General features: G+C 48.4%; 2 protein-coding genes across 2 annotated transcripts in view; both read left to right on the top strand.

Annotated features, from left to right (window-relative positions):
- The window catches only part of scaf8 (SR-related CTD-associated factor 8), a 75816-nt gene extending 74729 nt beyond the window's left edge, over positions 1–1087 (top strand). Inside the window, exon 21 of the mRNA XM_084914026.1 lies at positions 997–1087. The gene's annotated coding sequence lies outside the window, so the exon portion shown is untranslated. The remainder of the gene's footprint in view (positions 1–996) is intronic.
- The window catches only part of tiam2a (TIAM Rac1 associated GEF 2a), a 40075-nt gene continuing 28980 nt past the window's right edge, over positions 997–12091 (top strand). Inside the window, exons 1-7 of the mRNA XM_084914023.1 lie at positions 997–1090; positions 1799–2980; positions 5715–6159; positions 6427–6599; positions 6908–7132; positions 9614–9799; positions 10029–10172. Of these exons, the coding sequence (XP_084770149.1) occupies positions 1805–2980; positions 5715–6159; positions 6427–6599; positions 6908–7132; positions 9614–9799; positions 10029–10172 (2349 nt within the window). The 5' untranslated portion in view covers positions 997–1090; positions 1799–1804. The remainder of the gene's footprint in view (positions 1091–1798; positions 2981–5714; positions 6160–6426; positions 6600–6907; positions 7133–9613; positions 9800–10028; positions 10173–12091) is intronic.

The following is a 12091-nucleotide window of genomic DNA, read 5'->3' as shown; positions in this document are numbered from 1 at the left end:
ACTCTTGTCAAATGAAGCAAATGTTTAGTTAATACCCTGATCGTGTCAGACTCGTGGTTCGAGTTCATTACCGGGCCTGCTCGTCTCCACAGCCAAGTTTCCACTCTGCTTTCTGCTGCTACTTTTCACACTCGTTCTAAACCGCTGCAGAAGAAGAGAATCATTTCCTCAAGTGGCTTTTACTTTTTCTTTCTATTTAAAATGTTGATGTTTCCTGGAATTCCTTTCTCCCTGCATTAAATGCGCTCTTTAACTTTAGTTCACTTACTCCGCCAACACGTCTTAATCTCACCTCGCAGTCAAGGTGCACCCGAGCAGGAGCAGATAAACTCTTAATGCTGCAGATCACTTAATCCTGAGGTGACACTTGGCAGCGAGCTTTGTTTTTACTGTAACCGTACACATGCTGTACACATGCTGCACGTATGCTGTACGTATGCTGCGAGGCTTAGCAGAGTTAGCACCGTTTGAAAGCCCTCTCAGACTGCATTACTGCATGCGTTTAGGCGTGTTGTGTTACATACACGCAAGGCAGTCACATTGCCTGCAGAGACACGTGGTGCACTCTTTCTTCTCCTTTGGATCCCGGCCCCCTGGACGAATTTGGAGATGATGGCTGAAAAAAAGGAGCGAGCGAGGATTCAAAGGTTTAAAAATAAACAGACGGGTAAACTGTAGCTGGCTTTGAAATGCTTTCCCAAACCCGATCAAAGACGACGTCATTTACTCGGAGGGAGGTGGAAAAATGCAACAAATGTTTGGTTTGGACGGCTGATGGGGGAGCGCTGTAGCGTCTTTGTGGCACTGCTGGACGTGCTACCTCGTACAGGAAGGAACTGTTCTTGTACTTTGCATTTTCGAGGACACGGTCCTAAATCATTTTTACAAAATGAAAAAACAAACGTGCATGCACCAAATGCTGTCCTCTGCTCATTACACAAAGTAAATTACAGTTTTGTGGAAAGCACTGAGCCAACCTCTCCCTGTGTGTTTCAGATGAGCCAGACGACGGAGGAATGAGTTTATTTTGAGAGATGAGGCGGAGAGTGGCGCAAACATAGAAGCTCCAGTCTGAGACGAGGCTTCAGAGGTGAGTGTAAGGAGCCTTCAGACCAGGGTCAGCATTATGCTTTAGTTCAACCCCTCAGCTTTCTGTCTTCTTTATCTGCTCAACTTTCATTTTATTTAATAGGTAGGTCACTCTTGAAAAAGAGATTTTGAATCTTATGAAGACCTGAAGTGTTGCATCCTTCCCACGCGTCATGCAGGGATTTATTTTAGTTCCTGATCGTCTCGGTTTGCTAATTCAAAGACTTGAAGGCTGTTAGAAGTGTTTGGCCCTACTTGCACCTGTTATGCAATCACATCATGGCCGACGGCGGACACGGTAATAGTCTTACCGGCAGTGTGGAGTCTTGTCACAGCTCTCTGATGCTAATGTAACAGAGCTGTGAAGCATCTAAAAGTTTTTAATTGTCAACATAACGACCACGACAGACTAAAGCCTGCTGGTGTCAGTTATCTGCTCCTACAAGAATATAATAAAGTGAGAGGGAGACATCATTAAGCATCAGTGCAGCAGAATAAGCTATGGAAGACATCAGCGACGTATTAATCCTGCTGCTGTTGCCACTGTAGCTCAGATGACTGTGTGTACCCGTTATTGTTTATGAGTAATAACTTAAATTTATGCCTCTGATGAACCGGCATTATGTCATACCATGTCTAATGTGTAAGAACCACGAATTTTCCAGTCGTGACATTATGGTTTTGTTTCCTTTTTTCTATGTTTTTCCAGGGCAGGATGGGAAATTCAGAGAGCCAGTACAGCATTCAGGGTCCCAAAGGCACCAGCTTTATCTTCCCCGGGAAACAGAAGCCATATTCATTAAAGCTAGGCTCAGCCAAAGGTGATGCTCTGTCTCCTCATTCGTGGTGGAAAAATGCTCCGGTAGGCTCAGGGTACAAGGCCAGGTGCGTTGGCCGTGGCTGTCTGTCGCCTCCTAAAAGCCGACAGCCTTACTCTGCCCGGCTCTGTGACTACGTCTCCAAAGGAGTGAGGGGAAGCCCGGCTCAGCACCGCTGGCATCGGTCCCCTGGATGCGGCATAAGGAAGCGGCACATGTCAGATGATGATAATCCATACGGGGTCGAACTCAACGGGCACGCCCTGAACGGAGATGATGACGAGCACGAGGTTTTAGGGGAACAAAGCAGCCCGCGGGTGGTGATCAAAAAGGACGGCACGCTCAGGGTGGAGTTCACCAACACCTCGGGGAATCCTCTCCACCTGGACGAGGCCACTGGCCCGGTCCAACTCCTCAAGTTCTCCCCCAATGTGGAGTCGGCATCGACTCCCAGTCTGCCTGGGTCCAGTGGCAGCAGGCAGGATGGTCATCACAGCGCTCCGCTTCCAGCCTCTACTTCCTCCACAGCCAGAACCAGCAAAGGCAGCTCACTGAGCTCTGACGGCTCCTGGTATGACTCCCCCTGGGGGCCGAGCACAGAGCTGTGTGAGCAGGACCAGCCTTGCTCTGCCAGCAGAACATTAGCACACTCCCCCATTCACCAAATTGTCTCCTTTGCAGAACAGTCCCCCCCTTTGTCCATCACAGATCTATACAAAGACCCCACAATGGCTGCGACTTTCCCCACAGCCAGGGACTTGTCCTCCCAGTTACACGAGCCTCCACCGGGCCAGAGGCCACACCGAGCTTCCTTTGCGTCCGTCCTGGACGTTCCTTTGGAAGAAGAATGCCCAGAGCCCCGCCAGTACTCTTCGTACACCCTGCCCTGTCGCAGGCCCAAATCGCACACCGTCAGCGAGAACCTGGACCAGTACCGTGACCAGGGGCAACGGCAGGAACAGGTGGGGCCGGATTTCATCTTCCAGAAGAAAGACTCCATCAAAAACCGCATCAGACGCTTCAGTGACTGGACGGGCAGCCTCAGCCGCAAGAAGAGGAAGTCTCAGTCTCAGGTGAGCTGGCACAAGATGGGCTTTGGGGATTACATAGGTTAAGGTTTAGTCACTACTCTTTAATGAATTACACTCGTTTATCACTCACAGGATGCATACAGAGCCATGCCTTATATTTTATAGAGATTTTATAGTTTAAAATCTTAGTGCATCTTCATAACTAGCCCAAGAAGGGAGTGGTCATCAGACAGTTTCCCTCCTGGCAAGATTTATGTGATTGCGGGCCACAGTGGTTGTCCTGGCATGGCTGGGAACCAACCACCGTCCACTGGTCCTTTAGCAACACAACACCAGCTGTCTGAGGACAGGACGCAGCGGGGTGACACAAAATGAAATCTGTAAAGCAGCCAGGGCTGGGTCTAGTTGTTCTAGTGAGGAGGGAACAAGGATGGGAGTGACTTTTAACACAATGCCGAAGCATGGACGACGCTCCGACGAAGAGGAGTGTGGGGCCGGTAATCAGATATCACGAATACTTTTACTGGGTGGGTAAATCTAAGTAGTATTATTGCACGCCGACTGTTTTCTAGCAACGTGCAGGACTTTCTTTTACACATTTAGCTCGTTCGTTTACAAGTCGGATCGATTAATCGTGTTACTGAAGATGTCCGTGGGAGGTGCATTGACTTTTGAGTGGACACCTGATCATCGTGTAAGTAAAACGATACCTGTGCTGTGAGGAGAGCAGCCTGTCAGCCCGCTGCCTGCACGTGCTCGCAGGAACCGCCTGATTTTGGTTGTACAAACATCAGGTTTTTACAAGCTTTAATTTGACCTAAAACATTTGCTTAAACTGAGCCTGAGCTCTCGTCCCTCCCTTCTTTGAGGGCTTGAAAGCAATTGTTCCTGCATTAATTCGTTTAGCTTTGCCTTGTAAAAGTTTTCAGAACGCTGTTTGGGTGCTGCCAAGAGAATAGCTGTAAGCCTTTGAGAGGATCTGTAGAGTGAGACTAAATCCGAGCTGAAGATTTAACCCCACTCCTCCTCTAACGTTAATGAGTGACTTATGTTTGTTCTGGTTGTTGTGTTCAGATTTTCGGGTCTCCCCTCACGTTCCTCGGAGAATAAATCTGCTAATAGGGATTGGTGTTCAGTCGGTTGAGTCTAGGAGCAAAACAAAGGACAGAGAAGAACAAACGAGAAGGCGTTTTCTTCTTGGAGACTGTGTAAGCTGCTTCTCGTGCTGAAACGTCTGATTATTTTCAGTGAAATATGCGAGAAGCTTTGCTGTGACGCAGTTTTCTGACCCTGTGCTTACTCGACTCATTTTGAGTGTTTTTTTTAAAAAAATGCCTCCTTCTAAAGCTGCTGCTTCGCATTACGCTGCGCTAATTTATAACCACGTGCTGGTGCAGGATCGATCTGCTCCAGTTTTGTTTCCTCGTCCAGAAGTAAAATTCAAACAAGTGGACCGAGGTCTGGTAATCAATGCTGATTACGGGTAATTGTGTGAAGCACATAAATACTTACAAAGTCTGCATTTCTGGTGCAGTTTGATATAAACTAATTGAACCAATCAGGCAAATTCACAAACAAGTCAGTGATTAATGCTCGGGGGTTTCCTTTCTCCGTAATCAACGGGGCATCAACAAGTTCTCGTTAAAGTCATTGAGCTGTTTAAAACTGTATTTCCTCTTTCCTTTGGGAGCCGTTTTGATGCCAAACTTCGGTGTGCAACATCTCTGCGGGCTGGTCACAGTGCCTCCTTTCAGCAGGTCATCAGCTCTGGTTCCCCTTGGACTCGTGGGTTTAAAGGTCACATAGCGACCCTGATGCCAAAGACCAAGAATCTGCTTGTAATGAAAAGCAGATGGAGGACGGTGAGGAGAGGCTGGGTAGAGTTGGGCTAAAGGAAACTGGCCCTCTGCACAGTGTGCATCTACAGCTACTAACTAAACAACGGTGCATTTCATGGTTGCTACTAGAGGACGAAATGGTAAACAAAGCCTGTCCTCAAGTGAGCACCGAGTTCACCGGGTTCAGTCCTGCTGTGAAACTTAAACATGAACCCTTTGCTGCCTAGTTACAGGGCGCAGGGAGGCAGAACTGCATGCTAAATATGAAGAAGGGTGAGTGTGGATGCAGCGCGAAATGCGCATTAAGGACTGAGACGACGCAGACAGGTTGGAGTGAAACACATTAATAAACAAAAGATGGAGACAGAGCTCTGTCGTGACGCCGTGCGCGTCTGCACGCTGAGAGCGCTCCGCTCAGTTGCCAGGGGCGGAATCGATGCTCCAATCTAGTCAAGTGTAGGTAGGCTGTCATTAGGCATGAAAGGGTGCAATTCCATCAAGTATTCATTTGGGGAATTGGGAAGCCACAGCAGACCTCAAATGACGTGAAATTGTCTGAGCCTGGAGGGTGCCAACCTCTCAGGTGCCATCACAGGAAATTTGTCCCACTTTTTCAGCCTAGGAAGAATTTCAAGACTGTAATGCAGACTTTGAAGTAGGTTCGAGTGGTTTGCCTCGATTTTTCAAAAGTTTCGCAGCGCCTTGGGGCTAATTGAAAGAAGCAGAGTTGATTTGTGTCCCGCTGTAAGCTCACGGGTACCTACAGAAGTCTGTACACCTGGAGGGCAAACATGCTGTGTTTTGCCTAAATGTGGATGGGAACAATGCAGGTCAGAGCCAAGTTTGTAATCTACAGCCAGCCCCACACTTCTGATCTTCCTCCAATTGACTTTTCTCACACTCTTCATTCACTTTCTTCACCTTTTGTGCCTCCTCAGGAACCCCGGTACAAGGACCTGAGTGATACCTTTGACAGTGGGGTGGATGGTCTGACTGCAGACACCAGCTCCCCCTCCCAGGTCTCCAGCCTCCTCTGGTTTCCCGGAGCCTCCAGGGCCCAATCTTCAGGAGCCATTCACCAAACGACCAACGATGCCCTTCGCCAGAACATCTACGAAAACTTCATGAGGGAGCTGGAGACGGGGACCAGGCAGGGAGGAGGTGAGAGAAGAGTGCCGTCCACCGGCACCGAGGAAGACGAGAGCAGCAGCGAATCTGCCGAAGGCTCGCTCGAGCAGCTCGACCTGCTGTTTGAAAAAGAGCAGGGGGTGGTTAGGCGGGCCGGCTGGCTTTCCTTCAAACCCCTTGTTACCCTGCACAAGGACAGGAAGCTGGAGCTGGTGACGCGGCGCAAGTGGAAGCAGTACTGGGTGACCTTGAAAGGTGAGCTTCGGTGTCCTGTCCTTGAAAGTCAGATGAAGAATTCACAGTTTGGGTTAGTTGGAAATATCAGAAGAGAAAATAAAATATATGAAGTGAGGCATTCTTGTCATTTTTCTGATTCTGTACAGGATTTGTGCTTTTATGTCTCAATGTCACAGCAACAACTCCCATTCTGCTGAAGTTCATTGCTTAGATTCTTTTTCATGTTGAACAAGGACACGGTGTGTGCAATAATCACACGGTAAAAGCATTTCCTTCCCTTTCCAGGGTGCACATTGCTGTTCTATGAAACTTACAGTAAAGGCTCTCCGGAGCAGGAGCTGTCGCCCCGCTACGCCCTCCTGGCCGAGGACAGCATCGTCCAGGCTGTTCCTGAGCATCCCAAGAAGGAGAACGTGTTCTGCCTCAGCAACTCATATGGAGACGTCTACCTCTTCCAGGTGAAGAGTCACCTGACTCCTGTGCTTGTGGCTGAAGATTTCTCAGAAAGTCTTTGCACACACCCGCTGGTTTCTTTTTTGATATAAAATGACCTTAGAGCCCAAGTCTCATTTAAAAAGGGTTCAACTGATTTCTCATCCAGTCTCCTCTCAGGATGAAAAGAGCACATTAACCATGGTTTAAGCAGGAGTCTTTCAGCTGCCTCCTAATGATCTTTCTGAGATAAATAGTACAGTAACTTTATTGTGCATGTAATGGAAATACTGGTCAGCGGTTTGAGCTCCTCGTTTCTTTATTTCCCTTCCAGGCCAGCAACCAGACCGACCTGGAAAACTGGGTGACGGCGATCCACTCCGCAAGTGCCTCTCTGCTGGCCAAGCGCCAGGGGAAGGAGGATACGGTGCGCCTGCTGCGGAGCCAGGTCCGCGCTCTGCTGCAGAAGATCGACATGGACGGGAAGATGAAGAAGATGGCCGAGCTGCAGCTGACCGTAGTCAGCGATCCAAAGAACCGCAAAGCTATCGAAAACCAGGTGAGCAGGTGGCGATGAGGTCTGCGGGGAGACATTGGCTACGAGGGCTCGCACACTTCCTGCCGTTGAGACAAATTCTCAGAGAAAATCTGCTTCGTTCGCAGCGGTGATAAACGGATTCGGTGGCGTAACGTGCGCTCTTTTCATGTTTCAGTTTTTAAACTCATCTGCGTGTCGTTACCCTGCATAATTCATGGTGAAACCACACGATGTGCCCTACTTCATTTTTCTGATTATTTCTTTTTTGGACTGCGGTGACGAGTCTGTGTTTCATTTTCGTCTGCGGGTGGGTGAAGTGGCCTAAATGCTTCAGTCCCAAACGTGTCGCGAGGGGCCCAGGGGAGCAGCTCTCCCCCCAAACATGTGATTGGGATTCCAGATGTTTCCTGGTAATGGGCTCTCAACATGCATTATCCTCTCCCTCCTCCTCGCAGCCGGAGGGAGAATCCGAAGCACCCAGCGCTGTTTTAGCCTACATACAGCAGATCACAAAGGGGCTGGAAAAAGCTCCAAACCTGTAGCTTAGCAGGAAGACAAACACTGTGACAGGAAATCAGTTTGTTTTGCAGCGTCAGGCTGTTGTCGTGGCTGACAGGGTGGTCAGTCCGTTTCATTTTTTGCACCACATTAGACACGAGGACCTGATAAAAGCTCACTGCAGGGTTGATCCGTGGAGATGTCACCGCCCAACTTTGTCCTCAGGTCTGTTTTCAATTAGCTGGTACGCCAAGACAAGAAGACGGACATGGTTGGAGTCAATGATGGGGTCAGGACCGGACTGATAAAGACGCCATGAGGCTGATGATAGATTTAAGGTTCTGGGGGAATTGTGGAGCACCAACAGGGCACTACTTTGATGTCTCTGCCTACCCCCACCTATGTCTACGGTGCCAGTAGAGCATGTTTGAAGTCTACACACACACACACACACACAGTGCAGTGAAGCAGCATTGAAGGATGTGTAGAGAGAGATCAGGCAGATGTTAAAGAGGGAAAATAAGAAAAGAGAATCTCTTAACAGAAAAGCTCTGAAATGGAAGTAAGTTGTGCACGCCGGCCAGATGTGACCAAACATGACTCTCTTTCCACTGATGTGCATTTTTTTTTTCCTGCGCTGACTCAAACCTGCTAGATGCATCAAGCATTAATACAAAAATTCTATTCATCAGTAACGCGCCCCAGCATGACTCATCAAATCGAATTTTCTGCAGGACTATTTTAGGCCGTCCCGGCACAAACACGTGGATATTTGACTGTTGACAAACCGATCCGTGGCACATCAATCTGGAGCTCGCACACATCTTGTCAGATGTTATACATAAAAAGGATTTTTCCAAAGCAGCGGCCCCTGCAGGTTTTAAGGAAAGAGCTTATCTGATTTCGGCGGCGATGCCTCCCACCCCCTTTTAAAGTCATCTTCAAACCGCTCAGTGGGAATTAAATTACGGTACGCTGCGTTTTATACAATGACCCAAGAATAGCAGGATAAAAAAACCAACTTGTGTTCAAGTAACAGCACGAGCCGCAGCAGGCAGGAAGCTGTTTTATCCCTTTTAAGGGATGAGTATAGCAAAGCCATCCACAGGTTTCTGCTGTGCTCGCCATAGAAATGGCACCTTCAGCCACTGTTATCTGCACAGAAGTACCCACCTTTTAGTTTAACACTGACTACCGAGTCAAAATATTTTCCTTTGACTCGACTTTGACTTGATCTCCAGACTTTCTAAGATTCAGACAGGAACCTTTGGCTCTCAGGACGTTAGCCCAGCCGAGCTTCTCACAGAGCGGCGTGTCGGCCTCTCAGCAATTTCTGTGCAACCTTTGTGTTTAAGATGTTTGTGAAGTCACAGGGTTCATAAAACACCACCCTCGTGCCCTTTCTCAGTTTGCTCCTAATCCGAAAGAATGCCGTCAATGTGAGCGAGACCTAATGGGAGCGCGCCATAGGGTGCGTTATTGTAAATGAACTCGCAGTGCAGACGAGACCCATTAAAGTCAGTTTGTTATGGAGCGTTGTTTAACTGAGTGTTCTCATTAAAAATGGTCTCCAGCCAACAAAATAAGCACTTTCTTATAGCTTACATAGTGCAAACGGGGACATGGGGACTGTACGTGTGTGTGTGGAGGTTTAACTGGTGGTCTGTGCAACATCATCAGCCTCTCAAGTCGTCCATAAAAAACGGGCATTTGAATTTACTGCACACACACACACACACACACTCTCTCGTCTGCTCCATGTGCAGTCATCCTTCACTATCAAACCTCCTCAGAACTTATGCCTTTACCCTCCACCAACATCTGCAAGCAATCGCAGCTCCCTGAAAAGCACCAGATTGACCCTGGATCCCCCTCTTTCATTCCCTCCCCGCCCCTCAACTCCCTCCATTATTATTTCCCCCAGCGCTCTTCTGCTCGCTCACCTACCAAACACCAATTTCAAATTCAGATCTTGTACCAAGTGCGTCTTTCCTTTTCCCTCAGATCCAGCAGTGGGAGCAGAACCTGGAGAGATTCAACCTGGATCTCTTCAGGATGCGCTGCTACCTCGCAAGTCTGCAGGGCGGGGAGCTGCCCAACCCGAAGAGCCTGCTCGCCATCGCCAGCCGCCCCACCAAAACCACCCTGGGACGCCTGGGGATTTTCTCCGTCTCCTCCTTTCACGCACTGGTAAGGAATACATAAAGAGGCGACTCTGACGCTTCTGAATGGGATGTTGTGATTTACTTGATGTCTCGCAGTAACCTTGAAAACTCTTTATTCAGTTTAGTATAAAGCAGCGTGCAAACGCTCGCTTTGTGCATCACGGGAGGAAAATGAACTTCATTAAGATGGTTTGATTAGATGGAATTTCTGTTGAGAAATATGATCGTAGTGCTGATAAAGTGTATCTGCTCAGATCTGTTCCAGAGACGAAGCCACAGTCAGGAGGCGCTCCCTGTCCCTGACTCACAGACAGCGCAAAAGAGGCCTGTTCTCCTCCCTGAAAGGCCTCGACAACCTCACGAGGAGAGGCCGTGACAAGAGACCTTCTGTCTCACAGGTATTCACGAACACACAGACATCTGAAGATGTTTTAATATAATTCTGTGTTTAAAGAAAGAATTAAACGGCTTAAACATTAATGCACTGATTCTTCTTTTTATCTTAAATTCACTAAAAAACCCATCAAGGACTGTTTAACCTTAGCAGGAATTACACGCGTGTCTGTCACACACCGTTTCTGTCATTTTGTTCTTGTAGCAAACTGAGGAGGAGAAATAAAATAAAGGATCTCTAATATTTTATTTTTTACTTCATGTTCCCGTCATGTTTGAAAGCCTGACAGCATCAGTCACACGGACGATCCGGATTAGCATATGAGACCTTTTCTGCTGCAGGGGAAAGGCCTCATAAATGACATGAACGTGCATGATTACAGGCAGTGTTCATGTCTACTGTACATGAGGAGAAAGAGTCCCGATGCTCCCGCCTTCAGTGCACAGTGTGCACGTTCGTTAATGGAGCAACCTGAAAGCATGCTGGCTCGTCGCTCGCTCGCATGTGCAGTGCCTTTGTTAATGTGAAAGAAATAGCTAGAGACTGTTTTAGTCACGCAGCGCTCTCTGCACATTTCCCCTCCTCCCCCAGAGGAGTCTTTATTAAATGAAAAGCGCATAAGCTCACATCCCTCCTGCTTTCCTGTAAGGCTGAGCGCAAACCTCCCATCAACGTAAACACAAGGGAGCATTCCTCACCCAGGTGCATTGGGGGGGGCATCTAAATCCTCTCAGGTTAGTAATTAGACTCATGCAAGCTGGTTATTTATTGATACAGAAATCCACCGCTCTGCACCCTGCAGATACGGCCCTGGAGACGAGCCTTGGTGGTCTATTTTAAGCATCACCAAAGGAAACACTTGTGTAATTTTATGGCCCCCTGTTCATTAGTCGAGACTCTAATAAAGCAGAGGAATTTAACTTTGTGTTTCTTTGTGCCGTAATGTCAGCGTGGCGTCCAACGTTTGCCGAGCGCGGCTCTCCGGTAGGCGAGCCCCGACTCCTGACTACGAGCAAAACGCCGCCTGTCCTGTTTCGCCTGCTCTCGTCGGGCTCATCTATCCCGCCACCTGCTCTGTGATATTTATGCTCGTGCATTTGCGCACGTCTGTCACTGGCTAGGTATGCGTGTATGTGTTATTATTTTTCTGGGGGGACTCCAGCCAGCCGGCCTAATGAGGCCCAGTTACATTTCACAGTGCAGGCGGCCGAGGTGGCGCTGCAGCACACATCAGCACGCATGAATTATTAAAAGCCATATGTGGTAGATGGCGTTCTCCACTGTTTCCTCAGCCCCGCAGACACCAGCAGATGGTTGGTGTAAAGACGCTAAATATTAAACAGCCTCCTTTTATTTCCCCCCCAGGTTTCCTCTTGCCCACGAGCTCTTTTTTAGTGTTTTCTGGTGTTTTCGTCTTTACTTAGAGGCTAATCATGAACAGTTAATGGCTGCTAAGCGCTCTGAGGGATTTTCTGAATGCTGGGGTTTCCTGGACATCTGCTATTTTCCTTAATCTTTTTCCCAGAGCGAGGGGGTCAGTGCGGCGCGAGTTTTGGTTTTCTGTGATTCTCTGTGGGAAATTCAACTGTCGCTGCCACAAACATGACATCATCGGCTCCTTGGCTATTTCCGCAAGTTGGGCTGACGAGTGATACGTCTTCATGCGCTCCTCAGGTTCTCCCAAACGTGCCATCTCCAAGGGTCTCTCTCCATCTACCAGTTTAAAAGCACTCTCCAAGCTCCTTAATTTATTCCATCTCTTAAACCGTGCGGTTCCCTAATTTCTATCACCATTTGTTGTCCCTCTCCCCCTCCAGCCGCCCCTATTTCTCAGAGCATAAACATCAGAGCTGGCGGTGCTTCTCCCACAGTCTCCATACTGACTCGAGTGTTGACTAAGCCTAAATCCCATTTACCACTTTG

This window comes from Perissodus microlepis, chromosome 19 (assembly GCF_051167445.1).
Source record: "Perissodus microlepis isolate ML-2025 ecotype Zambia chromosome 19, ASM5116744v1, whole genome shotgun sequence".
NCBI classification, from domain to species: Eukaryota; Metazoa; Chordata; class Actinopteri; order Cichliformes; family Cichlidae; genus Perissodus; species Perissodus microlepis.
The sequence above is the reverse complement of the archived record's forward strand: the minus strand, read 5'-3'. Positions and strand labels throughout refer to the sequence as shown.